We start from the raw sequence: 27719 nt of genomic DNA on the forward strand, positions 1-27719 counted from the left end.
TACTTTGTCATAATTTTGCTAAATCCCGACCGGGACTGTTCTTCATAATTGTAGAAAATTGACACAACGGTATATTATGTAAAATAAGACCCCAAGAAAATTTTTAGAAAACTACAACTTACCGGGAAAATCAAAACAACCATTTTTAGTAGGGATGACAAATTGGTTAATTTTTAGTACTCGGTTACTTGGACGTTTTTCCGATCGAGTACCCGGGTACTCGTTAAGAGTGTAAATAAATCTGAACAAGTACATTGAGAACTGTAAAAACTTGGTCACTTTGGTAGAAATTCCTCCTTACAATGTATGTTTAAGACAAATGTGATTTAACATGTTTGTCGTCCCCCCCCCCCCCCCCGTATAGAATAAGCTAGTTTACTCGCACAGCTGATATTTTACGATTTTTGAATCTTCAGTTCTTTTAAAATATTTCCAGACCTTTGAAGTTTAGGTCTGTTCAATTTCTCTACTGTGTGCTATCAAATTTATATAATAGACTATATAAACGACAATGTTCAGTGAAAACAAATCATTAAAGTAAACCAAAAAATAAGCGTCGAAGACAGCCAAAGGTGAGAAAGCTAGGTAACAGGTGCTTGGTCACGATAATTACTATAGCATTGAATCATGATTTTTAAAGTATACACTCTCATAACTGCAGCGGTGTGTGCATACAAATTGAGTAACACGCGGTAGTATATGGTGGCATATCTCTGCCCCCTGTGTGCAAGTAAGTTTTCTCTTAATTTGTTGACATACAAGATAAATATGTTGACATGCAAGATAGTTATGTCAACATGCAACATAACTATGTTGACATGCAAGAAAACTGCAATCAAATAAGAGTTATAAAAAATCTCAAATATCGCCAGCATGTGACATCCAAGATGCTAGATATGCTACCTATTGATGTCAACATGCAACTTCTTTATATTAACATGCAACTTCTTTATGTCAACATGCAATTTAGTTATGTAAACATGCAAGATAAAAATTGTTGACATGCAACTTATAAGTTGCATGTCAACAAATTTATCTCGCATGTAAACATAACTAATTCATATTATAAAACTGTGCGTAATTTAAATACACGTGCGTAATTCAAATACAGATTAGAAACTACTTGCCATGCAAAATAACATAACGTTGATTTTAGAATTGATAATAATCGATAAAATCAACTCCCGACAGTACTTCAGTACTTTGATCTTCTTAAAATTGAAATAAGTCCTATTCATTTACATGTACTACCACACAATAAATTAAAGATTTAAAACATAACAACCATGCGTTATCTCTGAATTCATAGGTCTAATATTGGTGCGAGATATTTATCAATGGGAGAAAGATCAGCTGAGTTTCTGATGAGAGGCATTAAGATATTGATGAAGAAATCTTTTAAATCATGAATATGACTGGTTTTACCCGTTATAAAGTATAGAAAATGTCTCATAACATTAAAACAAATTACATGATTGTATATTCCAACTAAGCCGGACAACATGAACATTAACATTTAACTTGGTTCTTCAATCGATAAGATTGTATATATCAATTAATCTATTGGTCACCAAAAATGTATAATCTATATAGATTTTGCTTACAAGAATATGACGTGATTCATTCACGTTTGGTCTCCATTTTCTTGTTTTATCGATTTGAAAAGCAGATGACTGCATTTGGATTATGATTTTTAATGAAATTTCAGAATCGGTTGTATCGTGATTCGTGTAAATGATGCACGAGTTGACACAAAAAAGTAGTAAGTGGCGAACGAATTTATTTTTTACCTATTAATTTTATATGAATCGCTGCCAAAAACATCATGACAGGTACAATATAGAAGGTCGAAAAAATCAAAATGGCTACTGCGACAATTTTTTGTTATTGTTATAGTACTTGGAATAATCTTATTGTAAAAAAGAAATATTTCTAACGTTAGAAGCCTGTGTTTGTTATCGGTATACAAATGTTAACTTTGTTCGGTAATTCAACAGTTTGAGAGTTTTCGGAGTTTCCATAAACCTTGTATAACAGATACCGTCCAACTTATAGATTTTCCCTTCGATCACAAAATAAATAAATATAACGATTTAAATTATATACCTAAATATAGTTGCTTTGATTTTTCCGGTTAGTTGTAGTTTTTTAAAAATTTTCTTGGGGTCTTATTTTACATAACATACCGTTGTGTCAATTTTCTACAACTATGAAGAACAGTCCCGGTCGGGATTTAGCAAAATTATGACAAAGTATCAGGCAATTGCAAAAAGCTGAACTTTAGCATACTACATGTAGATTGAAACAACTAATTCAAACTCATAATTTTTGGAACATACCTGAGGAAAACGTGAACAATTACACATTCAAACTTTCAAGACCCCGCCTTTCAGTACTCTCAGTACTTTGATTTACCCAGAGAGACTGTGGCCGATCGCGGTCTTTTTATTGTACTGCCTTTCATGTGATTTGGAATAAAAGTTTAACAACACAGTCAGTTAAATAGTTTCATTTTTATGCCCACGAATGCTAGTAAACACTTATCCTAGTTTATCCTTATAAAGTCATAGATGGATCTGCTCTCGTGATAATATTGCCTGTACTAGCTGTCGTGGTCAATAAAGCTGACTTTAATCTGCGTTGGTAAATTCTTATACCAAAATTAAAACATATAGAAGGCAGTGCGTTCCTTTACTTATACATGTTTACATAAAATTCCTCTCAAGATAAGGTTTTTTAATGTTAAGATTTCCTGAACGGATGTTTAGTTCAGTTTTAAAAGTTCAGAATCAACTCTAAAATACCATGTTTTATACAACATACATGTATAATACAAGGCACAAAGTAATATAAAATTCATTCTAGATTCTATCAACAAAGTCTTCTATACATTCAACTCAACCAGTTTTTCAAAATCCTACGCTCTGCAATTGATATTTAATGTCAAGTTTCAGAAATAATTAATAAAACTAATAAATTAGAGTGTATCCACAACTCCCTAAAAAGCTCCCATTAAAACATGCGCACGCATCAGGAAGCCAGGTTTTATCTGGCGGCCGCCAAATAATTATGTGGCGGCCGCCAAAAAATTATGTGGCGGCCGCCAGAAAATTATGTGGCGGCCGCCAGATAATTATATGGCGGCCGCCAGAAAATTATGTGGCGGCCGCCAGATAATAAGTGGCGGCCGCCAAATAATTATCTGGCGGCCGCCAGATAAAATATTTTTCTTACGTGGCACCAATGGGCTTCCGTACTAACCTACATCCATCCGATCTGAGAAAATTGTATACAACACCTGCACTAAAGCGAATTTTTTTTGTATTTTTTTATTAATAAAACCATGCACATCCTAAAAAAACAAACAAAAAATTACCCCCCCCCCCCAAAAAAAAAAAACAAAAACAAAAAACACACCCCACTCACACAAATCTAAGCCAAATATGAAACACATAACGTTATTAAATGTATCAATATATCTTTATATTTGAGAGAGAGAGAGAGAGAGAGAGAGAGAGAGAGAGAGAGAGAGAGAGAGAGAGAGAGAGAGAGAGAGAGAGAGAGAGAGAGAGAAGAGAGAGAGGTCCCAAATATAGAGAGAAATTTAATGTTTGGATAATTTTAAAAGCTTTCTAAAATGTTCTAAAATTTCTAAAAAAAGGAATATTCTGTATCACGCGTACCAGCAAATAAAGACTTTCGACACATCATAAAATTATATGTAATTAGATCGGGTTTGTAAACCGGAAGTCAACAAGAAATCCGTGTTGGCCATGATGGCGGGGAAGCTGAACAATGTTGGCATCGAATATAGAACTATTATATTGAATCGAAAAATGATCTAAGCTGTGGCCTTAAAGGTAATAAGTATTTCATATGCACTACCATCCACGCTATTATTTATTTTGGCTAGGTTTGCTTCATAAGGTTTTATTTCTCGACCGAATTTTGCATCATAGATCTTCAAGTTGATGTTTATGACGCCACCGCGCCGGTTCACATGCTGTGTGATACATATTCGGGGGAAATACTGCTAAATTGGGGGAAAAAAATGATTCTATTTTTATTTGAAAATTGGGCCGAATTTCAGCTCCTGAGAAGGTACTGATAAATCCCTGGGTTAACTGTTAAATGCAGTTTATCCTTACATTGTATTTCCTATAATTTGACTGTTTGATCATACATGGATTTTCACATCTTTAAATGAGACTCAAGTTCATCTACTTTACAGTTTATTTACACAATTATAATATGTATAATATTATATGCAGTTATCCTATCTAATGATCACTTTTCATTCATCAAGAAATCATCATTTTTAAATAAATTGGTAAGTCTGGGAGATTGGATACACATGTACAATTGAGCCCAAGAGCTCAGGATTTTCCTGGATGAACTCGGTAGATTACGAAGATTGAAATAAATTTTCATACTGTCAACCTATTTTTGATTCAACATAATAAACACTAAAGAATAAACAATTAATGCTTAAAGTAAAGCAAGATTTTTTTCTTAATTTTAAAACAAAATATTTTAACTTTTTTCCGTTACACGGATTATGACGTTTTTAGCAGCTTTACATATTGTTGTGTGAAATTATCCATTTTCCCTGGGCACTCTTGCGATAAGGTGAAAAAACTCCCCATAATTTATAGAGTAAAGTTTGCAGTGCCTTAGTCATGCATTTCGTCAAAAAATAGGTAGTTTTGATAATCACTGATTTGGTACATTTTTTGACTTTACATATTAACTTGATGTTTGGGTATTCTGGTAATTGTATTTAAATTTTGCATATCTAATTTCATTTTACATATTGAATGTTTTGGACCCAACATTTGTAGTGTTAAATCACAGGGGCATCGTATCCGCTCTACACTCTATGACATATATATAATAATACACAAGGGAAGAATCGAAAGTAGGACACGATTTGTAAACAATGTCAAAAAACAACTTACTTCACAAAAGTTACGCAAGTCCTCGCACACAATGTTGCAAATGTTGTCAAAAAACACGTTCACACTCAAATATTCCTAATAAACTCGGTAAAAAGCGTTTTTATCCCATTAAAACCGTTGTCTGCTGCAGAAACCCAATCTCTTCGCCCAAGAAAAGATAACTCTGTACTTTCTCTCTCTATATGTTCAGTAATGATAGTAGAAATTTCGGCGGTAAACTGTAAAATGTCTGGGGAAATTTTAAATATTTTTTTCTTCTCTAAAATGTTAATGGAAAACTACGTTGGTGTTCACATAAAAAAAAAATTTTTATTATTTTTTTATTCAATATTTAAAATACTCATAATTCATTTTTTGTCTTTGCAACCCATTAAACCTTCAAAATTAATTGTCGTTGCAGAAGAATTTCAGCATCGTTTTAATTGTCAATATCAACCCCTACTTTAAAAAAAAAATAGCCTAGTGTAATTTACGTTTCTACAAAAGATTAAATGATAGGAAATATATTAATTTGTTTTTAAACAATTGCATATTAAATTACGCTAATTAGAGTAGATGCCAAATATATCGGAACGAATGTTAACTTATTATGCTAACGGTAGTAACATACGGCGAAAATGTGAACACCAACGTAGTTTTCCATTAACATTTTAGAGAAGAAAAAAATATTTAAAATTTCCCCAGACATTTTACAGTTTACCGCCGAAATTTCTACTATCATTACTGAACATATAGAGAGAGAAAGTACAGAGTTATCTTTTCTTGGGCGAAGAGATTGGGTTTCTTCAGCAGACAACGGTTTTAATGGGATAAAAACGCTTTTTACCGAGTTTATTAGGAATATTTGAGTGTGAACGTGTTTTTTGACAACATTTGCAACATTGTGTGCGAGGACTTGCGTAACTTTTGTGAAGTAAGTTGTTTTTTGACATTGTTTACAAATCGTGTCCTACTTTCGATTCTTCCCTTGTGTATTATTATATATATGTCATAGAGTGTAGAGCAGATACGATGCCCCTGTGGTTAAATCTACGATTTGAAAAGGGCATGTTAAATAATGGTATAAAGGGCACTTTTCTTCGCGGTTAATATTATAAAACCTTGAAAGGGGCACCTTTTTCTACGGTAATATTATAAATCATTAATCCTTGAAACAAGCGTATTATAAGGAAAATTTTGCATCGTAATCAAGTGTTACCTCGAGATCTGTAATGAAACAAGATAATTGAAAAATAAATGATTTGCTTTTGCATTCACAAAAGTCTTATTCAATATTTTATTTTCTGAATCAATCTTTTTTTTTCTTTCTTAAATTGATTTACATTCATTTATATCCCTTAGAACAGTCATGGCATTGGTCTGACTAGTTTTAAAGTATAATGCATTAAACATTCTATATATAGTCTGTCCCAAGTTATTGCTTCCATCACTTTTTGATGATTTTTAAAAAAAAAATACATATACATGTGAAAGAAATTCCATTGAAATAAATGAAAGGGAATATATCCAAGATATCTTCATTGAACAATTATCCCTTTTCACTCATATAAAATTTCACAGGAACGAAAACAATTGTTTACATCTTTTCTCCATTCGGAATACACTCGGAATATATCGCACAATTTTTTAACATTGTCATCCGGGCTTATTAATGGCTGATGCAATGCAAAATCTCGTTAGACTTTCAATTTTTGGATGTGTATTGAAACCTGAAGCGTTAGAAGGGGCGTTTCAAAACAGATATTCTGGACTTTTTTCATATTAGTGGATAAACATAGTTTGAGCACAAAGGTATTTACTATAATTGAAATATCAAGCAAAAAGTGGTTGAAGCAAAATCTCGGGGACAGAGTATAGATAACCTTACGATGTCTCAATGATAAGCTAGCTTGTACAATTAGCCTACTAATTTCAAGGAGATAGTTCAGTTGTTATTTATCAAATTATTGTACCAGTAATTAGGTGTCAAATCGCCCATTAAGGGCAGCTGTGTATACCCCCTCAGCTTGGGCCTCTCTAGTTTACCTGTATCGTCTATTATCTTAGGTCACCCGTGCGTGAAGTCCAGCGAGTGTTGGTTTAACTTTGCAATCAAAACAGAGGCTAGGGCAATGGTGGTTTTGAATTAAATTTACTTTCAATAAAAAGGGCATCACTTTTATTTACTATTAAAAGGGCATGGCGCTGATAAAATGGGGCATGGCGCCGCGCCACGCTAGTTCGCTTTAGATTTAACACTAATTTGTATACATAACGCCATATTTACCAACAACTTCTTTTAATGAGTACAATGCATAAGGATTTCCGAGTTAAATTGCTTGTACACGTTTATTGTATTTCGCGTGTTTCTGATAGGAGTTGCTGCAACCTAAATTCCTTTTTGTAAGTGAGGCCCCTTGAGGGGTTATTTGACATATTTACAGGGGTTCAACATTTTTTTTATGATGGTCAAGTCTAGGACTTAAAGAGTAAATTTTAGGCGAGTCTGAGGAAGAAATTCCCAAGTCCACATTGTCATGATTGATAGATAAAATTATATCAACCTAAACATCGCTAAAACTAATGTGATAATTTATTTTAATTTGTTGCAATGAATAAAAACTATACGTTTAAAATAATGTTTTATTTTATACATTTTATATCATTGTATTTAAGCCAAGGCCTATCGTCACGCCAGTTGCTTTTGGAATTCGTGAATTCTCTTCTTTTCATAAGTTTTGTCTGAGGAATTATTATTTTTATCACACCTCAAGTCACCCCCGGCTTCATGTTCCTCACAGGGTCTTTCATTTGTCATTCCTTTGCGTATAGTACTGCTTGTAAATCCAAAATTCAACAAACTTACTGCCGTTTGTCATAGGGGAGAAACATGAGTAAATGTGTAAAAGCAGGTCATACCGCAACAGAAAATAAAATGAGGATTGTATTTTCGAAATGTTTGTAATGCTTATGTGTTCATTAAGGCAAAAAAATAACACATTTTTATTAAATTCATGATGGAATTTGATTTATTTTTAATATAAATTTATAATTACGAACTTTTTTTTTAATTTAAAAAAAGATAAGCAAGACACAATGCCAAGTCCCTGGACTTCGGCGATTCTAAATGCCGAGTCCTGATCTGGAATTTGTTAGTCCGGGACGTTGGGCTTGAGGAATTTTGAACCCCTGATTTTTGTCTGTTCATTTTAAAATGAACCAAAATTGGTAAACCGGCCATTAATAATTTATGAAGAAAGTAATGATGTGTTCCATTTAGAGAGTTCCTTTTACCTCGTATACCATGATGACTGTGCAGTCGGGCAAAGATCTTGTAGTTTTCAGCATGTGTCAATTATACTGTCAATCAAAAATCCACACGTAGCACAAATGAATGATGTAAGATTATTCCAGTTTGTACGACCCTTAAAATACTGGAAGCTCATAGTTACATTATTTAGGTATGTGAAAGGGATTTTTATGTATTTCAACTGTTACTATCAATGTTATTTCTTATTTCCTAACGATTCAATGGGTAAATCTGAAGTTATTCACACATGTGTTTTCAGCTGTACTGTCTCTTCAAAAGATGATAATGTATATAATTTTCTAAAAGTTTAACCCTTAGGCTGCTGCATTAATTTTCGCCAAGATGGCCGCCACTGCTGAATTAATTAATCACAATTAATGGTAATTGACCATCGAGTTTTAAAATAATATATCTCAGCAACTATTTATGCTACAGTTACCAAACTTTTATTTAAGTGCAAGAGAAAATGTTGAAGATTTCAATGCAATGCTCATCTTCCTCATTTAACTTGTATTTATCAATCTAGGTACGTTCAAATGTGAAAATCAATTAAAACCAATGCGTTTTATTGTTCCATTCTTCAATTGTCATATTTTAGAACCCAAATGACTGTATAAGTTCCTTAGTATATCAATAAGTCATACATTGTGGGATTCATTTTTATTCATATCATTTTTGAACATCAGGTAAACAATTGATAGGTCAAAATAACTGAAAAATAAAGAAATACATCAAACAGTTTATCAATGTTTTTTAATGTTGGTCTTATTCACATTCTCGGACTGCACACGTATCTCGGTAAAGATGTTGATCAATTAAACAAGAATTTCCATAAACATATCATTAAGAAATAATTTAGAAACGATAAAGGTTCGTAATCCTCCATTTTAGCGTTTAATTTTTCCTCTCTGGTGAATGGGATATTCCATGGTGGTGGACCAACACGCGACCAGCCTACCTCGAGATCGGCATCAAATTCTCGGTCATTTCTTGGCACAAAGTCCATTTCTCGGAAGTTTACCGCTCTATAGCATTTATTTTAAACTCTGGAAAACTCTAGAAACCTTCCGAAAACATCAATTGACCAATCAAATTTCATTCCTAACAACAGCCATCGTGTTTTTGTTCAAAGCGAGGCTTGGGGAAACCTTAGATAACTCGCTCTCGGAAAAACGACAATAGTTGCGCGTAGCAGTGGGGGACCTGAAATTTCGGCTCGACAATAGTCGCGCGTAGCAGCCTAAGGTTCGGAATGAATTCTGATGAAACATTTCACATGATTCTTGCACGCTTTGCTCATAATGCTTTACACGCCTGATGTGACCCTGAATTCATGACTCACTGTAATGGTAAAATATTTTTTCTTGCAAACATTTTGCTGAATGAAAAAACTCAACATTTTAGATCTTTAATTCTAAAATTACAAGTCCTCGATCGTAAAGGAAGAGAAAACAGCAAAATTATCAGGTAACGGTCCGTCCGTCTGTCCAACTTCAGTTTTCACACTTTTTTTCTTTATACGTTTGCGGAATAATATGAAATTTGCTGAACAGCTTCAAAATGTCAAACTACAGATCAAGTTTACACTTTTGTAGCATTTAGTTGACATTTTTTCGAGAACATTAATTTTTTATATTCCAATTTTAAATGTTCGGGTTCATTATCAGATTCGGTGTGTATTGAATAAACGAGGAAAGTATGTAGTCAGTAATAATTTCGTGCATTACTTGGACCATTCCTTGAATTGTTTTTAACAAACAAATAAGTTCTGTAAAATATTGTCAAGCATTGTGTTGTAAATTAAATCGACAGGGTTTTTAGCTCACCTGAGCTGAAAGCTCAAGTGAGCTATTCTGATCACATTTTGTCTGTCGTCCGTCTGTCTATCTGTCTGTCTGTCCGTAAACTTTTCACATTTTCAACATCTTCTCAAGAACTACTGTGCCAGTTTCAACCAAACTTGGCACAAATCATCCTTAGGCAAAGGGAATTCAAAGTTGTGAAAATTAAGGACCACACCCGTTTTCAAGGGGAGATAATTAGAAATTAATGAAAATTTTTGAGAATTTTTCAAAAATCTTTTTCTCAAATACCAGAAAGCCAGGAAAGCTGAAACTTGTGTGGAAGCATCCTCAGGTAGTGTAGATTCAAAGTTGTGAAAATCATGACCCCCGGGGGTAGGGTGGGGCCACAATGGGGGGGTCGAAGTTTTACATAGGAATATATAGAGTAAATCTTTAAAAATCTTCTTCTCAGAAACTAATCATCCAGGAAAGCTGGAACTTGTTTGGAAGCATCCTCAGGTAGTGTAAATTCAAAGTTGTGAAAATCATGACCCTGGGGGTAGGGTGGGGCCACAATGGGGGGTCGAAGTTTTACATAGGAATATATATAGTAAATCTTTAAAAATCTTCTTCCCAGAAACTAATCAGCCAGGAAAGCTGAAACTTGTGTGGAAGTATCCTCAGGTAGTGTAGATTCAAAGTTGTGAAAATCATGACCCTGGGGGTAGGGTGGGGCCACAATGGGGGGTCGAAGTTTTACATAGGAATATATATAGTAAATCTTTAAAAATCTTCTTCTCAGAAACTAATCAGCCAGGAAAGCTGAAACTTGTGTGGAAGTATCCGTGTAGATTCAAAGTTGTGAAAATCATGATCGCTGGGGTAGGATGAGGCCACATTGGGGGGGGGGGGGGGTGTTAAAGTTTTACATAGGAATATATAGAGTAAATCTTTAAAAATCTTCTTCTCAGAAACTAATCAGCCAGATGATTCTTTATAATTGTTAAGACTTTGGCTCCAGGACAATTCTTCGGCCTCACAAGAAGGTTCAGAGTTTGATGTAGCTTTATATCCCATATATAAACAATTGTTAAGATCTTTTTGAGAACTGCAATACTCAACATGTGATATGACTATAAAATCATCCTGTTAGAAAAGGGACTAATGATTATAAACATAAGAATATCCAGGGGGAAAAATGGATTTTAGTTATACAGGATCTACATGTATTATTGTACATTGTCCAGATTGTTTGTATTATGATTCCATTAAGCTGATTTTATCATACCTATTGTTCCTCAGGTGAGCGATGTGGCCCATGGGCCTCTTGTTTGTATTATTACAATCGGGTATGTTATCGGGTTGGTCTGTTGAATCGGGGTACAGAAGTTGGTTAGAAATGATATTCTGCATAACAGTGCATTGTTTTTCACAAATTTCTACAAACCGATTATTGCTTATGCAATACTCTCAGAATGCTTGTTTTTTGGGTTTCAACTGTGAGTCAAGGTGTTTAAGTAAATGGGTTGGAAGAATTAATTTGGAATGGAAACAATCATAAACTGTTAAACTATTAAATGAATATAAGTAACTGTTCAAAATGTGCCATATGCAGATTATCTCATGAGTTGTAACTTGTATCACAAAAAGCTTGCTGCAAAATGACAGAAAAATTCGGATTGACATGCTGTGAAATCCAGTAGATTTTTTTCAGCATATGTCTTCACTAATTAACTTACAATAATTGTCCCAGTTTTGAAAATCTTTGAAACAGTAGATGTTTTTCAGCATATGTCCTCACATATTAACTTATAATAATTGTGTATTGAAAATCTTTGAAACATCATCACCAGCTCCGGTCCGCAAAAAAAACAGTCATGTTAATTTTTAAATTGGCAACTCGATCTGCATCTGAATTTTACAATCTTAGGTTGAGTAGCATGTTTGAGCATATTTTTTTCTCTTAAGCAGAACACTCGACTTATCATCTTGATCGACTTGTCTAAGGCTTGAGGTCAGAAAATAGTATTAAAAATCTTGGTTTTAATCATCTTGAGCTGGCTGTGTTATTGAAAATTATGTTGTTGAATTCAATGTTCATCTTTAATCATTATCATTTTCACTCATCTGTTAACACTAGAATACATATTAATAACAGTTATTAAACAATGGTGCATTGTCTTTAATCAATTAAAAGTTTTACCGTTCCGTTTTTATAAACACATTGTCACATGATTCCATATATCACTATAGTGGGAAGATAATTAATATTGCACAGTAAAATTGAAACCAAACTTGAATGGAAAAAAATATTGCAGTAGGTCCGGGGAATGTTTTAAAGTTTTATTATTTTATTAGTAAAGAGTTCTTAGTGGAAAGTATAAATAAGAAATATTTTATGGTCGAAATCAATCTTGAAATACGTTATCGGCAATTATCAACTCTATTGTTTATACGGTAGGCTGATCCCGGTTGTGCTAATAATCTTGCTAAGGCTGACATCTATACGGCAATTTCACTCCCTGTGTATATAAAGAGTACAGTTATAAGAGTGATTATAGTTCATTGATTAATTATTGTCCAATTCTTTGATTATTGTTACCGTAAGGTCTCGTGTATAATACGCACTCGTGTATAATACGCACCCCCAAAGTTGACCAAAAAATGGCGAAAAAACAGCAGGTCCTATGTATAACATGCACAAAAAGAATGGCGAAATCAACGGCCGCTATTTCCCTCAAAACTATCGATGTTTCTTGATAATTTCATAACCCATGCGCAATTTCTTTAATTTTGTGATCGGAGCATAGCACAGACGATGAAAATTGACGGCCGCCATTTTCCCAAATAACCATCAATGTTTAATGATAATTTTATAACCCAAGCGTAATTACTGTAATTTCGTGATTGGAACATGACCCAAGCGATATTAGAGTCAAAGTTCTTACAATTCTACTTAAAAAGGACGGCATGATTTACATGGGCGGTATTAAATATTATTTGCCACTTCTTAAAGAATTTCATAAAGTTGAAGATCATCATACGTAGAGAAGGATGGCAACCGAGCTTAGTGCTTAATTAAAAGTAATAATGTTTGCAGATATAAACCAAAACAACATCAAAGGAAATGGTTTAATTGATTTATTATAGTCAAACCATTTGATTATTGTTTAAATAAACATTGTGAAGAAACGTATGTATGTCGTATATATCGTCATTTTCAAGTCGTACAAATGATCGATCTATTTCTAACAGTGTCTATGTAAAACTATAGCATGTAACTGCATTACTGGATACAAAGTAAACAAGTTTCATCAAATCATAGTAATACACCGATCCATTTTATTTGTGGGTGTGTCGGGTTTGACCAATCAGATCACGTCATCTGATGCGGCGTATAAGGTCGGACATTGGTCGGACATCGCTACATGAAAATGGCGATTGTTTACGCATTGAAACTGTAAATCTGGGTGTTATTTTTCGATTGAGTTAAATATAATGGTGAAGCACTGTTCGTATGGGACATGTAAATCGGATAGCAGGTATCCAGAGAAACTTATGGGAGCAAAATTCATCCCATTTCCGAAGCCAAAGTCTGATTTGGAGAAATGTTTACGATGGATATCATGCTGTCGAAGACCACATGCCCAGCTTAACGTTGACAAAATTACGAAGCATACATATGTGTGTTCTAAGGTAAGTACACGTTCATTATATTTTCAAATTATAGAATAACCTCTCATCCAGTAATTCGATATCCTTTGAACATGTTGAACACTGACTATACCCAGTAACGTTACATCACGTATGTACAACTTGAAAATGGCGTCGTTTTTGTTCCGACTTCTAAAATACCAAAATGCCCCTACTGGCATAAACAAATTAAATTTTAACACTTGTTTATATGTCGGAATGCTTGTAAAAAAAATGCAGTAAAATTTTAAACCTGTAGCTTTGTGCTGTGACAGAGAGTCAGACAGAGCGCATTACATATCATAGAATATACTGATTGTATTACTATTTTATTTTACACTGTTTCAGCATTTCATTTCATTGGATGGCCCTTCAGATGAATACCCAGATCCTTGTGATGCCCAGACTGGTGAACTGCACAGAGCAAGGCGAAAGATCATATACTTGTCTCAACAGTCAGAATCAGATGATTTAAACAGCAAAACCAGGTTTGCATCAAATGAAACATTTCAATAATCAGCTGATAAGTGTTGGGTTAAAGATGAACATATTTGTCTCTGGTCAGATAATATATTGCATAACTTTCTCTACATCTGTATTCTGTATTCTACATGTTCTATACCGGTCTTATAATGAAGTTTTTTATCAATTTTTTTTTTCAGTAGTACCAGTACTGATGATTCACCAGACTCTCATGCAATGGAATGCTGTTTAACAACACAGACAACTTCAAATCCTGTCATAGATTCCTCATGCCAAACAGAAGAAGAATGTATGTATATTTTTCAATATCAGATTCTGCTTCTGTGATTTAGCTGGTTCCTTTTTATTAATTGAACACAGTAACACACTTTCATTTGTGAAATAATTCATTTCATAGCTGTAAAGTAACATTTGATGACTTAAAACTATGCAGCAGGAATATTGTTCAATATTCTTGGTCTGTATTGAAGATAAAAATTAGCAAGCTTATCAAACATTTCTGTAATGAAGTCAACATTTTTGGTTATTTTTTCCACAAATAAATCTTTTCTTGTGTACACAACAAATATGCAGAAAGGAACACCTGTCACCATTAATTGTCCCTGAATTTGGAAATAATAATCATGATTCTTTTTCAATGTATATGAGTCTCCTAATATCTCAAGACAAAACTTTGGTAAGTTCACTGCCTCTGCGATGAGTAAATCTCTAGCTGAAAAGGGACATTTTATTTCCAATACCCCAGTCTGTCCTTCTATACAAACTTTACCATCAGGCGAGGCAGCAAGAAATGAAAATCTTGGATTTACTACTAATCCACAGTCATGAATATGTACATTGTGGAATTTTTCCATATATTTCTGTTTAGCTATGTTTTCATTACATTTGCCGTAGGAAGTTGCTTCAGTAGTAAAATTTTTACTTTCAAATATGCTAGAAACAAAAGTGTCGGTGATATCTTTTTTCCTTTTACATATTCTTGCAAACTGGGAAGCAGTCACACGTTTCTTCCGCTCCTCATACCACAAAGCATTTCCAGATTGATCCACGGTTAATCTTTCTAACTTCTCGGCGTCATCTTGTGTCATGTTAAAAGCTTCATTGAGTTGTTGAAATTTAGAATTGATTAATGGCACATCAGTGTCTAGAGGAAATGTAGTATTTCCACAAGCCCCATGTACAATGGTCGGAAAAGATTTGTAGTTTTTCAACTGAAAATTTACAGATAATATAAGTATAATTAACATCTTTAATATGTACATAGGCTAATACATGGTACATGTAACTACAAAAATTATTGATAACAGAAAACTGTGAGAATAAAGTTAACTACATATTTATATATACCATATATACTTAACGGTATGCAAACTCTTGTAAGTAAGTAATGTAATTATGTATGCATGTAATTTTATCGGTATTGTTTCTGATCATATAATTTTATTTATTTTGATGTTAATTACAGTACACTTATTAATGAACTATTTTATTTACTATTTCAGTATTTTCATCTATGGATGTGCTTTCATGGGTTGCACAAGTTAGAAAACTGGAGGAAGAAAATGACAGGTTGCGACAGGAAATCAGACAGAGAGGGAAAGTTTCTGATGCTGCTTGCCAAACAGAGAGAGATACAAATTTCACTGCTGAAGAAATTTCAAAGTCAAAGATCAAAAACTTGTTTGAATTTTACACTGGATTAAGTTATAGTAGATTTCTCATGCTTCTTGTGTTTCTCTTTCCAAGTTGTGAAAATCCAATCATTTATGAAGACAAAAGAAAAGAAACACATATTGACAAGTTTCCTTTGTCACAGCAGTTGTTTATGTACCTGTGCAGACTAAGAAATGCTTTAAATGTGAAAGATTTAGCATTCAGATTCAATATTAAGGTTCAAACTGTGTCAACAGTAATTAATGGGGTAGCGAAGTACATGTATTTGAGATTAGGTTCCTTAAGTTATTGGCCCCATCGAAATACAATCATAGGAATCATGCCAGAATCTTACAAACATGATTTTCCAAACTGTTTAGCTATTCTTGACTGTACCGAGCAAAAAACTGAAAAACCTTCATCATTGAAACAACAAAGTCAGTGCTATTCAGACTACAAATCATCCAATACATTAAAAGCTCTTGTTGTTTGTGACCCAAGAGGGTCAATTTTATTTGTTTCGGATTTATTTTCTGGAAGTATTTCTGACAATGATATCATTGAACAATGTGGTTTTTATGATTATTTAAAACATTTGAAAGAAATGGAGTTTATTGCTAATAATGATGCCTTAATGGCTGACAAAGGGTTTCTAATTGAAAAAGAGTTGGCACTTTTAGATTTGCAGTTGAATATTCCACCCCTTGCATCTAGTGCTAGGCCATTTAGTGAAAGCGATGTAAACCTCACCAGAAAAATAGCTACTCATAGAATACACATTGAACGTGCCATCAATCAAATAAAGTGTTTTAAATTATTGAAAAGAAAAATTCCTGTGAGCATGTTTAATTGTATTAATGCACATTGGTTTGTAGCTGCGATGTTGACAAATTTCCAAGATACTTTAGTAAAGTTTTGAAAATGAATGTTCTTGTTTTTATTTAATATAGTACATGCATGCAAACATTTCTGTGTCTTATACCTGATATGGAAGCATTGACCCCATCTGTACACCACCTAGTGTTGTATCAATCAGCTGAACCTCCTCCTGAAGGAGGTAGGATAGTGGTGTTCCCACAGCTGCGGAATCTGTCTTTAGCTTTTTCACCTCCATAGCACCAATATCTGGTATTCTTAATTAATTTATATGCGGTGAGTTCATATATTCTAGTTTAGATTTATATTATTCAAACGTAACATGTCTCATGAAGACTTTATTATAAAAACCTTACAATAATTTGTCAGTACCTCATCTTTGGCATAATGCTATGGATAGGCCTCTTTTTTCTTGGGGTCTGTTTAGGTTTAGAAAACACCATTGCAGAAAGTGGTTCTGGGCTGATTTTGGACCCCCGTGGTTTATGCCACTGCTGTGGCATACTAGTGCAGGCAAGTGCTGAAGGAACTTCAGTCATGCCAAGATTTTTGTAGTGAATTAAAGTGTATAGCATACCAATTGAATGGGAACAAGTACCGCTTACTCTGAAAAGAATATTTTTAAACACGTATGTGGAAAATGTTACGATGGTTTTTTTTTTTAAATAAACATCATAATCTTTCGATATAAGTACAAACCCAGCTTTGCATGAGCAATGACTCTCGCTGATACTTGAAGTTGTGATCGTAATTGTCATGTTTATTTTGTGGGGAGCTTCACTTTTACGCATAGATCGAAAACATTTGGTGGCGATATCTATTGATTCATCACTGGACTTGTACAATTTTAACGCATGTACATAACTATTCATGAAATAATTATAACCTCTTTCTTTCGCTCTCTTGGAAATTGATGTATTCTTGAAATAATCGAGAGAAATGTCCGAAGGGATTGATGTTAAGTTTATTTCGCCCGCCATGTTTACTTCAGAATGTCCGACCCGGAAGCGTCGCTATGACGTAACTAAGGGGGGCGGAGCTTATCGATGCAAAATGGATCGGTGTATTGCTAAGCTTTCTGCACTTGAGTACCCCCTTTGAAGTCCGACACAAGACAGGTGCATGCCTCTGACACCAGAAATTGTTAAACAAACATTGACCACGCGCCGAGTCAACAGGTGGCTGGTTACGTAATGGTGAATACACTGGCGATGGTCAGAGTGGGTGATGATTTTAATACATGGGAATAAAATATTTCTGTCAAAGTAAGTTTAGTTTTGCACATGATGGCACGTGATATCGGGAATTGTTTACAATGCAAGCGACTTTGTATATGTTGCCGGTATTTGAAAATATGATGCATAAGTATAAAGTAAAATTGTTTAAATGTTAATCATTAATAATAATTGGTATCAATATCGGGGACATCATGGCATCATACACTGATAATGTTACTGCAGTTTTATACGCCATTTTGAAGTGATAAGATCGACGTGTCATCTGAATTGACTTATTGTAGGATTTTGTTAAAATTTTGGCTAAAAATGAGCAATTTGACTAGTCGTCTGCATCGACGATTCGTCGTGAAAATACGGTAATCACAATCCAGTCCAAAATTGAGCATGTTTGTGCCGTAAAAGTTTTGTGTATGTTTGAAAATAAACTAATGCACCCTTGTGAGAGAAGTGGGCCATTGATTAATAGAAGTGGATAAAAATGCAATTTGTTATTTTTACACCCCCCGCAAACAAGGTTTCAGGGGTATATAGGAAGCACCTTGTCCGTCCGTCTGTCTCTGCAAAATTCGAGTCCGGTCCATATCTTTCTTATGGAGAAACATTGGAAATTCTTACTTCACACAAAGATTGCTTATGACCTAAGGGTGTGTCATGACCTTGACCCAAGGTCATTTGGGCAAGGGCAAGGTCACTGGCAGAAAAAGTGCAAAATTCGTGTTCGGTCCATATCTTTCTAATGGTGAAACATTGGAAGTTCTTACTTGACACAAAGATTGCTTCTGACATAAGGGTGTGTCATGACCGTGACCTAAGGTCCTTCAGGCAAGGTCAAGGTCACTGGCAGAAAAAGTGCAAAATTTGTGTTCGGTCCATTTCTTTCTTATGGACAAATATTGGAAGTTCTTAATTCACATAAAGATTGCTTATAACCTGAGGGTGTATCATGACCTGGACCAAAGGTCAATTGAGAGAGTTCAAAGTCATTGTAAAAAAATGCTTAATTTTTGTCTGTGTCATGTCTTATATTAATGGAAATAATTAGAAGTTAAAATACTTGTCTCAGGCCACATAAAATTATTTTTAAGATTCTCATCCCCGTGTCTCTGAAACTGGCCTTCCTCATATTTTTTTATTTGGAAAAAAAAAAGTGTGTGGAAAAAACATTTCGAACAAAAATCGGGCTCAGTATACCAATAATTCAAAATGTTTATATTAAATGGCTGCTTGACATGTGGATTTTCGTTGATTCCGGTCATGTTTGTTAACAAAAGGATGCAAATGTCCTCATGCATTAACGGTTAACTTGAAATAAAATGGAATTTAAAGAATAGAAATTGGTTTCTGTACTCATATTAGCATTAGCAGTTTAAAAAATAGAGTACTTGTTATTTATAGACAATGGACGGTGAAATAGATTCATCCAATATTTTCTATAATAGAAAAAATACATGAATTATGATTTGTTCTTAGTGGGGGGTATCAATTGTGAGCTTGCTCACAGTACCTCTAGTTATTGTCAGTATCAGTTGTAAATTCTTTGAAAAAGGCTACAACAAAATAAATACTTTCTCAACTTAAATTAATCCACAAAAATGATTGAATTTATCGATGAACCATTATGCTGAAAAATGAAATGAAGAACCTGTTCAAACTTTGTTTTTGACAATTGTTAACACCATAAAAAACAAGAAGCGATTATTGTGAGAACTCTTAGTCAATTATTGCAGTGATATAGTTTTTGTAGTCCTGATACTTATGTAAATGACAGCATTGTGTCTTCACTCAACACATCAGTCCATCAGTCGCAGCGTGTACACACCTCTGCTAGAATTGCGATAAAAAGGCAAGAGATGATTAACTTGATAGAATAAAATGGAAAAACTTGTAATTAAAATTGATTTAACTATTAACCTGATAGGATTTACCCATGATAGAATAATATACATGCACGATATGTCATTGATGAACTTTATACACAGCAGGAACATGAGAAGCACATTTTAAAAATTAATGTTGGAGATACTGTAACACATAGTCAATTTATATTTTTGTGTGAGACTTTAAGAGAAACATGTAACTTTTATTTAGACTGCAATTTTTTGCTTGTTTCAGGAGTAGTCTCCTTTGATAAAGATCAACAGTGACAAATAAACAATGCTGTCTTGTCATCAACGGTGAAATTTGAGACTTTTATACCCATATATCTACCAATCACCTCTGTCCACTTTGTTTTGTACATCTGAGACAGGTAAGAAAATCAAGGTCATTGTTTGAAATCAATTTAATAATAATTTAACTCCCTTGTATATGAAATTGTTACATTTTACATGGGTGGGTGTGCACATTTGGAAAGTAGGTATAGAAAAATAGGTGAGATTTGTGATGTGATAGCAATTATAGTCTGCTCTCAATTCAAGGTGTTACCTGGAATTTTAGCTGTGTTTTATCAGAGCAATAACCATGTTAATGATTTTATAATTTGTTGTTGGTGTACTCTCTTTTTACAACTTGGTTGTAAAATGCTTGTTTATAACTAGTTGTTTGGTATCCGCAGAAAGGGATTATATAAGGGGACAGATCTTTGTCACAAATATTTCAATTTTTAAAGGAGCGACTTTGACAGTAGTTTTAATGACATCACTGCTTAAGTATATTGTGGGTCAGTTTTTGGTATTTCAAATCAGTAGCTAAACTGGCAAAACACAGTCCGACAAAAATATTTTAAATGTTAATTAATATACCCCAAACTGTGGACAGTTAAAAATGCCTGAATTAGGTCTACATTTGATATGTTTTGTGAATAATCTTTACAGTTCTCCGCAGGCGCCCTATAGTGATTAGTCTGTCTGTCAATCCCTCCATCCGTCTGTGTGTCTGTGATCACTTGTCCGGGGCATATCTTCATTCTCCTTGGCCCAATCTGGCTCATACTCCACCCACAAAATGTCTTTGGGAAAAGGTGTGCAGTGACTTTGAACTGTGTTTCTAAGTCAAAGGTAAATAACAAAGCAGAAGTATATACAAAATCATTCTCCGGATCATATCTTCTCTCCCCATGGTCTAATCTGGCTCATACCTCACCCAAAGAGTGCCCTTGGATAAAGAGTATAATGACCTTGAAACATGTTTCTAGGTCTAAGGCTAAGGTCATGGCTAAATTATATATAAAATCCCTGTCCAGGGCATATCTTCTATCTCCGTGGTCCAATCTGACTCATACTTCACCCATAGAGTTTCTATGGCTAGAGGGTGTGCAGTGATCTTGAATGAAGTTTGAAGGTCAAGGGTCAAGGTCATATCAGACCACTCAAAACATTTTTTAGGTCACCAAAGTCACACAGGTGACCTATTGCAATTGGTCTTCATCCGTCGTCATGCGTCTGTGCATTGTGTGTTGTGCGGTAACAATTTTACATTTTTAACTTCCTCATGAAAACTACAAGGCCAATTGCTACCATTTTTGATGTGAAGTTTCTCTATGGTAAGAGGAATCAAAATTGTGAAATTCATGGATCTACCACCCCCAGGGCGTCACAGGCGGGGCAACATATGCAAAAAAAGCAAAATTTTCATTAATCTTCTTCTCTACTCCCACACATGTGAGAAAAAAACTGCATGCATCGTTATGATGTCCACAAACTCCTCTACCTAAATTGTGAAATTCATTGCCTTGGGTCATGGGTTCAGGTTGTGGGGGCATATAGTGTTAATGCACATACAATGTAAAGTTTAAAAATCTTCATCTCTACAGACACAGAACACGGAATAAAAACTACCGACCATAAAACCTGCTACTACACCTCTAAAACAAACTGTACCATTCCATGCAAGAAACGAACCGTACCGTTCACAAAACAAACCGTACCGTGCAAAAAGCGTGCAAGATAATTTATGCAAGACCCGCCTCCAGACAGACAAAAAAGCATACCGTACCGTGCAACTTCCATATATGGCTTATTGACCTAATGTTTTTCGATAAATACAGATGGAGATTATTGCTGACCAGTTAAGTTCAATATTTTGTTAGATTTTTTAATATGGGATTAAATAACACATACTAAGATTTAAAACTGTTATTCACATTAAAACGGTTACGAAATATTTTAATTTAATTTCCTTTCTAAGACCGTTATCATTTCTTTGGTTTTCGACAACACTTGCATTGCCGATTTCCTTAACATTGTAAACTTTTAATGTTCAGACAATTCGTGGTTATACTATTTTGATTATTTTTATGAAATGTTTGAAACACTGGGTACACGCACATACTGGACCTTACCTTCTCAGGAGAGAGAGAGAGAGAGAGAGAGAGAGAGAGAGATTAAAAAAAAGGTGTATGTTTAGAAATAAGTACATTATGGCTAAACAAAAGGTTGAAATATTATAATATATAATTTTATATCCTTTTCAAATTGAAAAAAAAGATTGCCGACTTAAGTTACTCGGACACAGAAAATTATCGGTGCTTTCAACGTTAATGTTTTCACAGACGTGATGTTGTAACTGACAATCCAATTAAAATGTCGGGAGCTTGCCTTAACGTCTTATTTTCTGTTATCGGAAAAAACCCTTTTGATAGAACACCTTTTGATTTGTTAATTAATCTACAACTAAACTTTAAACCAATTAAAAATGAGAAAAGAAAACATTTAATATAATGTTTTCAAATATATGTGGATGTGCTGTACATGTAGTAAATGACAACCACATATTTCCGGTGACTCAAGTGATTTGTACTTCAGCTATTTATGTAGCAATAAATAACCAAAAAATCACTCTTATATGATAAATTATAGATAAATACATGAACAAAATTTTAATAAATTAAATGCAAGCATTGGACGAAAAAAAGTACACGCAATCCATAAAATAACTTTCAACTTTATTTCCCGCATAGCTGGTAATGTCGTCGTGATTTCACATGAACAAAAATCACACGTGCGATACATGTTTAAGTGTACAGAAGCTGATCAGAAACAAAACAGCGTCTTTCATCTTGGGTTCTATACACAACAGGTGTTATTGTCTTATTTTGTTTTTTGGCAATTATTGTACTTTACAACTAAATCTGTATATTTGGATGCTTTATTAACAGGTGTACACGAGATGCCAGTATTCACTCCTTTCCACGGACACCTGTTAGGTAACTCATCACAATCTATCGTATGTAGAGTCTGAATATATCTTCTACTTTGTTAGTTTCATCGCTTTTCTTAATCTCTAAAAATCAAAAGAACTGTCTGTAGATATGTACACAAACAACTACACGTAAGACTAACGGCGCGTGGATCCGTAGAACAATTCAGCGACTCTATACATGCGGGATTTTCACAATTATTAAATTGCGATAAAAATATCATTTACCGGGTACGTTAATGTACCAAAAAAAAGAATAATTACATTGTAAATAGTTGAATGGAATTTTGCAAGTGGATGTAAGCACAAAAACAGCTCTTTTGAGATTTATTTTCAATCTAATATGTGTGATGTAAAAAAAACTATATTATTTTGCTATAAGTTTGTATAATTGGTCATTTGAGGGGGATTTTATCACAGGATCGCCGGTCAATCAGTTTAAGTATAACAGTACAGATCACCCATGTGCCGTGTGCTACTTGGCTCCTCCTATATGGGTAGAAAAAATAATCGAATGAAAACGTTCTTGTTTTTTGTTTTCTTAAATATCTATGAAAAAGAGTGTTCCTATTTGAAATTATTCAACAATAACTTCCTTCCAACTTCATGATTACCTTACTCATGTACTGGTGATCAGAGTCTTTTTCCCTCGCTGTCGTATTAATTTTGTTACTAGATATATTCTTAATATATTTAACACTTTTAACATTCATTTGTTGATTACCGGGTATATTTTTCTGTGTCCTGTTTACAACTAGTATGTGTGTTAAAAGGTAAATAAAATATAAACAGGTTAGTCAGCATTTGTAAAACGTCAGCTAATTAAATCGCATGCATACAGTGAAGAGCGGACACTTGTTCAACAGAAATATATATAATATAATATATGTAAGATATAAATATCGCCATTAAATGCTATTGACTTGTGTATATCCAGTTGCGTACATATCGTAAGAAATATGTTACATGTACATGTATAGTTTAACGGAAAAACAAATAGTCATATTTTGATTATACACGCCATCTTAGTTCAGATAAGAAAAGCGATGATGGGTTAATTGAAGGTATGATCTGTGTATACGAACAAGTGCAGAAAATCATAGAGTCAATATTTGAATGAATAAAAATTCGTGTCAAAAAACTATATAACAGTTGATTACAAGATTTATTATATGAAAATCATTGTTTATCTTATCATTAACTGCGTGTAATTTTACATCGTCTATTCACTAAGGGAATTTGATCGGCAGTAGTACTACAATAGTACGCAATAAAGAATGATCATACGAATTATGAATAAAGAAAAAGAAAGATGCTTGTAAAAATAACAACTAGCCGAGAATCAAGACAACGATAAAGGAAACTAAAGAAATATCGGAATAAAGTCGGGGCAAATTTTTCAAAGCAATTTTAAATTGATTAGAAATATTTAATGACTTCACTTCAAGTACATGTACAGAAATAAAAACTTAAGATGTTTTGTAAAATTATTGACAACTCACTGAATTAACAAAAATATGGTGGATTAAAGTCAAACAGTTCTTTACATCTATCTTAATGATTACATTTATCTAAAATTAAATATTATTAAATAATAACAGACTAATCAAAAATAGAAATTACTTTTGCTTCTCGGATGTCACCGAGTATATGTTTCCCGAAACGTATCAAAAACAGGGGAACGGATGGAAGTTCTGATTTTAAATATAGTCTAAGATTGAAATACATTTGTAATATATCACATAATAAACAAAAAAAATCATTATCATATGTCATAATTACCACCTTGCTGAAGTAGATCGAGCAAAAACTAAGCAAAATTTTATCAAGAAAAATCAAAGTGTTTAGGCCACGCCTACCTCATAAATAAAGCGCACAAACTATTCACAAAGCGTGCAGCTATTTTTAACAAAGCGTACAGTGCAAGAAGCGAACCGTTCTGTTCACAAAGCGTACCGTACCGTTCACAAAATGAACCATACTGTTCACAAAGCGAACCGTACCGTTCAAAAAGCATAACGAACCGAACCGTGCAACTGGTTAGCACGAATTAGCACGTTTCAGGGTCTGTAACTGCATGCTTAGGAAAACAATTTCATGTCATCTTTAATATTTAATATTTCTTGTCCTCTGCATGTAAGGCAAGGGTTTTGGCTGGGAAAGGGGGGGGGAAGGTATGTATTTGTTAACTTGGTTTTCCAACGGAAAAATCTGGTTATCAAAATAGTGAAAATAGCATGCAGGTGGGTGGGTGGGCTGACGGGCGGGCGGCTGCAAAAGTGGTACCCTCATTGTACGGATAACTCCTCCTACAGTTTTCAAGATTTGCAGATCAATTGTACATATATCAGAGGGTGTGCATATTGCTAGGTTTTGATTTCTGATAATTTATGAAAAAAATACCAGCTTTTGAACTTAGTCATTTTTTGGCAAAATATTGCATAATTGGGTACTCCATTTCACTGGATACGGTAGGTAATGTTTATCAATACAGGGTTGACATGGATTATGGATACAGTTCACATAAAGGAAAACCTGGTTTGCTGTCACATTGACAGCTTTTCACTTGTTTTATTTTATCTGCTCAGAAATTTCAATGAAAGATGTATCCACAGGTCACACCTAACCCACCATCTCTTCTCTTACCATTGTGTGTATAGTCAAAATATGACTATTAGTTTTTGTTATCAGCTCACCTGAGCTCAAAGCTCAAGTGAGCTCCTCTGATCACATTTTGTCTGTCGTCTGTCTGTCCTTAAACTTTTTGCATTTTTGACAAACTTGGCAGAAAGCATCCTTAGGCAAAGGATATGCAAAGTTGTGAAAATTAGGGACCACACCATTTTTCAAGGGGAGTTAATTAAAAAAATTTGAAAATTGTTTAAAATTTTTAAAAATCTTCTTCTCAAGAACCATTTCGCCAGGAAAATTGAAACTTGTGTGGAAGTATCCTCAGGTAGAGTAGATTCAAAGTTATGAAAATCATGACCCTCAGGGGAAGGATGGGGCCACAGTGGGGGGTCATTTTTTACAGAGGAATATATAGAGTAAATCTTTAAAAATCTTCTCAGAAACTAATTGGCTAGGAGAGTTGAAACTTATGTGGAAGCATTCTCTGGTAATGTAGATTTGAAGTTGTGAAAATTTTGACCCCTAGGGGTAGGGTGGGGCCACAATGGGGGTTGAATTTTACATAGGAATATATAGAGTAAATCTTTAAAAATCTTCTTCCCAGAAACTAATAAGGCAGGAAAGCTGAAACTTGTTTGGAAGCATCCTCAGGTAGTGTTGATTCAAACTTGTGAAAATCATGATCCCTGGGGGCAAGAGTAGGGCCACAATGGGGGGGGGGGGGGTTCCAATTTTACATACGAATATAATAGAGTTAACCTTTAAATCTTTAAAAATCTTCTTCTCAGAAACTAAGTACTCAGGAAAGCTGAAACTTGTGTGGAAGCATCTTCAGGTAATGCAGATTCAAAGATGTGAAAATCATGATCCCCAGGGGTAGGGTAGGGCCTTATTGGGGGGTTGAATTTTAACATAGGAATATATAGAGTATGTCTTTAAAAATCTTCTTCTCGGAAGCTAATTAGCTAGGAAAGCTGAAACTTGTGTGGAAGTGTAGATTCAAAGTTATTTGAAGGAAAGAATTGGAATTGTTTGATATACACCCTTTCCAAAACTGTAAAAATTATTACGTTTAATTTTATTATAGGAGTTTTGCAATATAGACCCATTTTGATGGAAAACGAATCTGACTTTAAATCATGAGATTTTAATGGGAGAGAAACAATTTGATGAGCTTTTATTCAAGAGGTCCCTCATTGCTGAACAAAATAAGGGCCGTAGGCCCGGAGCTATGAAGCCGAATGCTAACGTTACTGCCTTAATTGAAAATGCATTTGTGTACTATACCAAATTGATGTATCGATAATGCATGAGTTGTAACACTGAATTTCTCTCATTTGTGCACTTAGGAGGATTTTCATTTGTTTGCTGCCTTTGTCTTGGGAGGTGGAGGCACCAGGGCAATGAGGTCATTTTGTCCCTTTATGATGCTGACAGAGAGTCCCTAACCATCTGATCCATCATGATAGGCATTTTTCTTTATGATGCAGGTAAAATTATTACAATATTATTCTTTGTCATTTTACTGTGAGGCATATTTGTGGTCTCAAACCAGAATAATTACCTTTCTAGGTTTGTGACTTTGTCAAAGAAGAACTAGGTAATGTTTTGGTTGAAATCCAAAACAGTTATGAAATTTGATGAAAATGCATCAGATGTTTAATGGACATCTCTACTTTATAGAATATAGATTTGAATTCCATGAATTACAAAGAACCCTTGAAAATTGCATGTTAAGTTGCCTTTGTCATATCGCAGGAATGCAGATTTTTGCCTGACAAAGCACATTAAGCTAGAATTTAAAGTCATTTACAGTAAAAATAATATCTTATTTCATATTTTATGGTATGGATATTTGATTATAAAAAAGTATATTTGAACTAAAACATAAAACCACTAACTAGGCTTAATACGTTTATTGCATATGACCTTTTTGCGCTTGATTTTTTTCTTTCAAGATTTTTTTCATTGTTATAAA

The 27719-nt window shown here is 34.0% G+C and overlaps 2 protein-coding genes and 1 long non-coding RNA gene across 6 annotated transcripts; 2 read left to right on the forward strand and 1 right to left on the reverse strand.

Moving 5' to 3' along the window:
- Nucleotides 1–3783: 3783 nt before the first annotated feature.
- Nucleotides 3784–27719, forward strand: LOC117685915 (uncharacterized). 3 transcript variants are annotated; one of them, XR_010708183.1, is made up of 4 exons: nt 3784–3860; nt 20087–20222; nt 23070–23117; nt 27091–27719. It is a non-coding gene; the product is annotated as an uncharacterized lncRNA (long non-coding RNA). The 3 variants fall into 3 exon arrangements; XR_004599281.2 differs by lacking the exon at nt 23070–23117 and having other exon boundaries at nt 27091–27657; XR_010708177.1 differs by lacking the exon at nt 27091–27719 and having other exon boundaries at nt 23070–24494.
- Nucleotides 13361–16786, forward strand: LOC136270410 (uncharacterized). Its single transcript, XM_066067821.1, has 4 exons — nt 13361–13727; nt 14073–14212; nt 14387–14496; nt 15710–16786. The coding sequence occupies exons 1-4, from the start codon at nt 13530–13532 to the stop codon at nt 16777–16779; spliced, it is 1518 nt and encodes a 505-aa protein (XP_065923893.1). The 5' UTR covers nt 13361–13529; the 3' UTR covers nt 16780–16786.
- On the reverse strand, nt 14490–17798 carry LOC117682085 (uncharacterized). Of its 2 annotated transcripts, XM_066067820.1 has the most exons (4): nt 17436–17798; nt 17109–17342; nt 16843–16993; nt 14490–15418 (listed from the first exon to the last, which is right to left on the reverse strand). In XM_066067820.1, the coding sequence occupies exons 1-4, from the start codon at nt 17714–17716 to the stop codon at nt 14633–14635; spliced, it is 1452 nt and encodes a 483-aa protein (XP_065923892.1). In that variant the 5' UTR covers nt 17717–17798; the 3' UTR covers nt 14490–14632. The 2 variants fall into 2 exon arrangements, with proteins under 2 accessions (XP_065923892.1, XP_065923891.1); XM_066067819.1 differs by having other exon boundaries at nt 17109–17798.

The sequence above is a fragment of the Magallana gigas genome, chromosome 1 (assembly GCF_963853765.1).
Source record: "Magallana gigas chromosome 1, xbMagGiga1.1, whole genome shotgun sequence".
Taxonomy (NCBI): Eukaryota; Metazoa; Mollusca; class Bivalvia; order Ostreida; family Ostreidae; genus Magallana; species Magallana gigas.

Coding starts and splice junctions, on each gene's coding strand:
- LOC117682085 (XM_066067819.1), bottom strand. CDS start 17,716: ATGGCGGGCGAAATAAACTTAACATCAATCCCTTCGGACATTTCTCTC. Junction 16,994..17,108: donor AGCATTATGCCAAAGATGAG/GTACTGACAAAT, acceptor AAATTAATTAAG/AATACCAGATATTGGTGCTA. Junction 15,419..16,842: donor GGTCAATGCTTCCATATCAG/GTATAAGACACA, acceptor GTAAATTTTCAG/TTGAAAAACTACAAATCTTT.
- LOC136270410 (XM_066067821.1), top strand. CDS start 13,530: ATGGTGAAGCACTGTTCGTATGGGACATGTAAATCGGATAGCAGGTAT. Junction 13,728..14,072: donor ATACATATGTGTGTTCTAAG/GTAAGTACACGT, acceptor ACACTGTTTCAG/CATTTCATTTCATTGGATGG. Junction 14,497..15,709: donor ATGCCAAACAGAAGAAGAAT/GTATGTATATTT, acceptor TTACTATTTCAG/TATTTTCATCTATGGATGTG.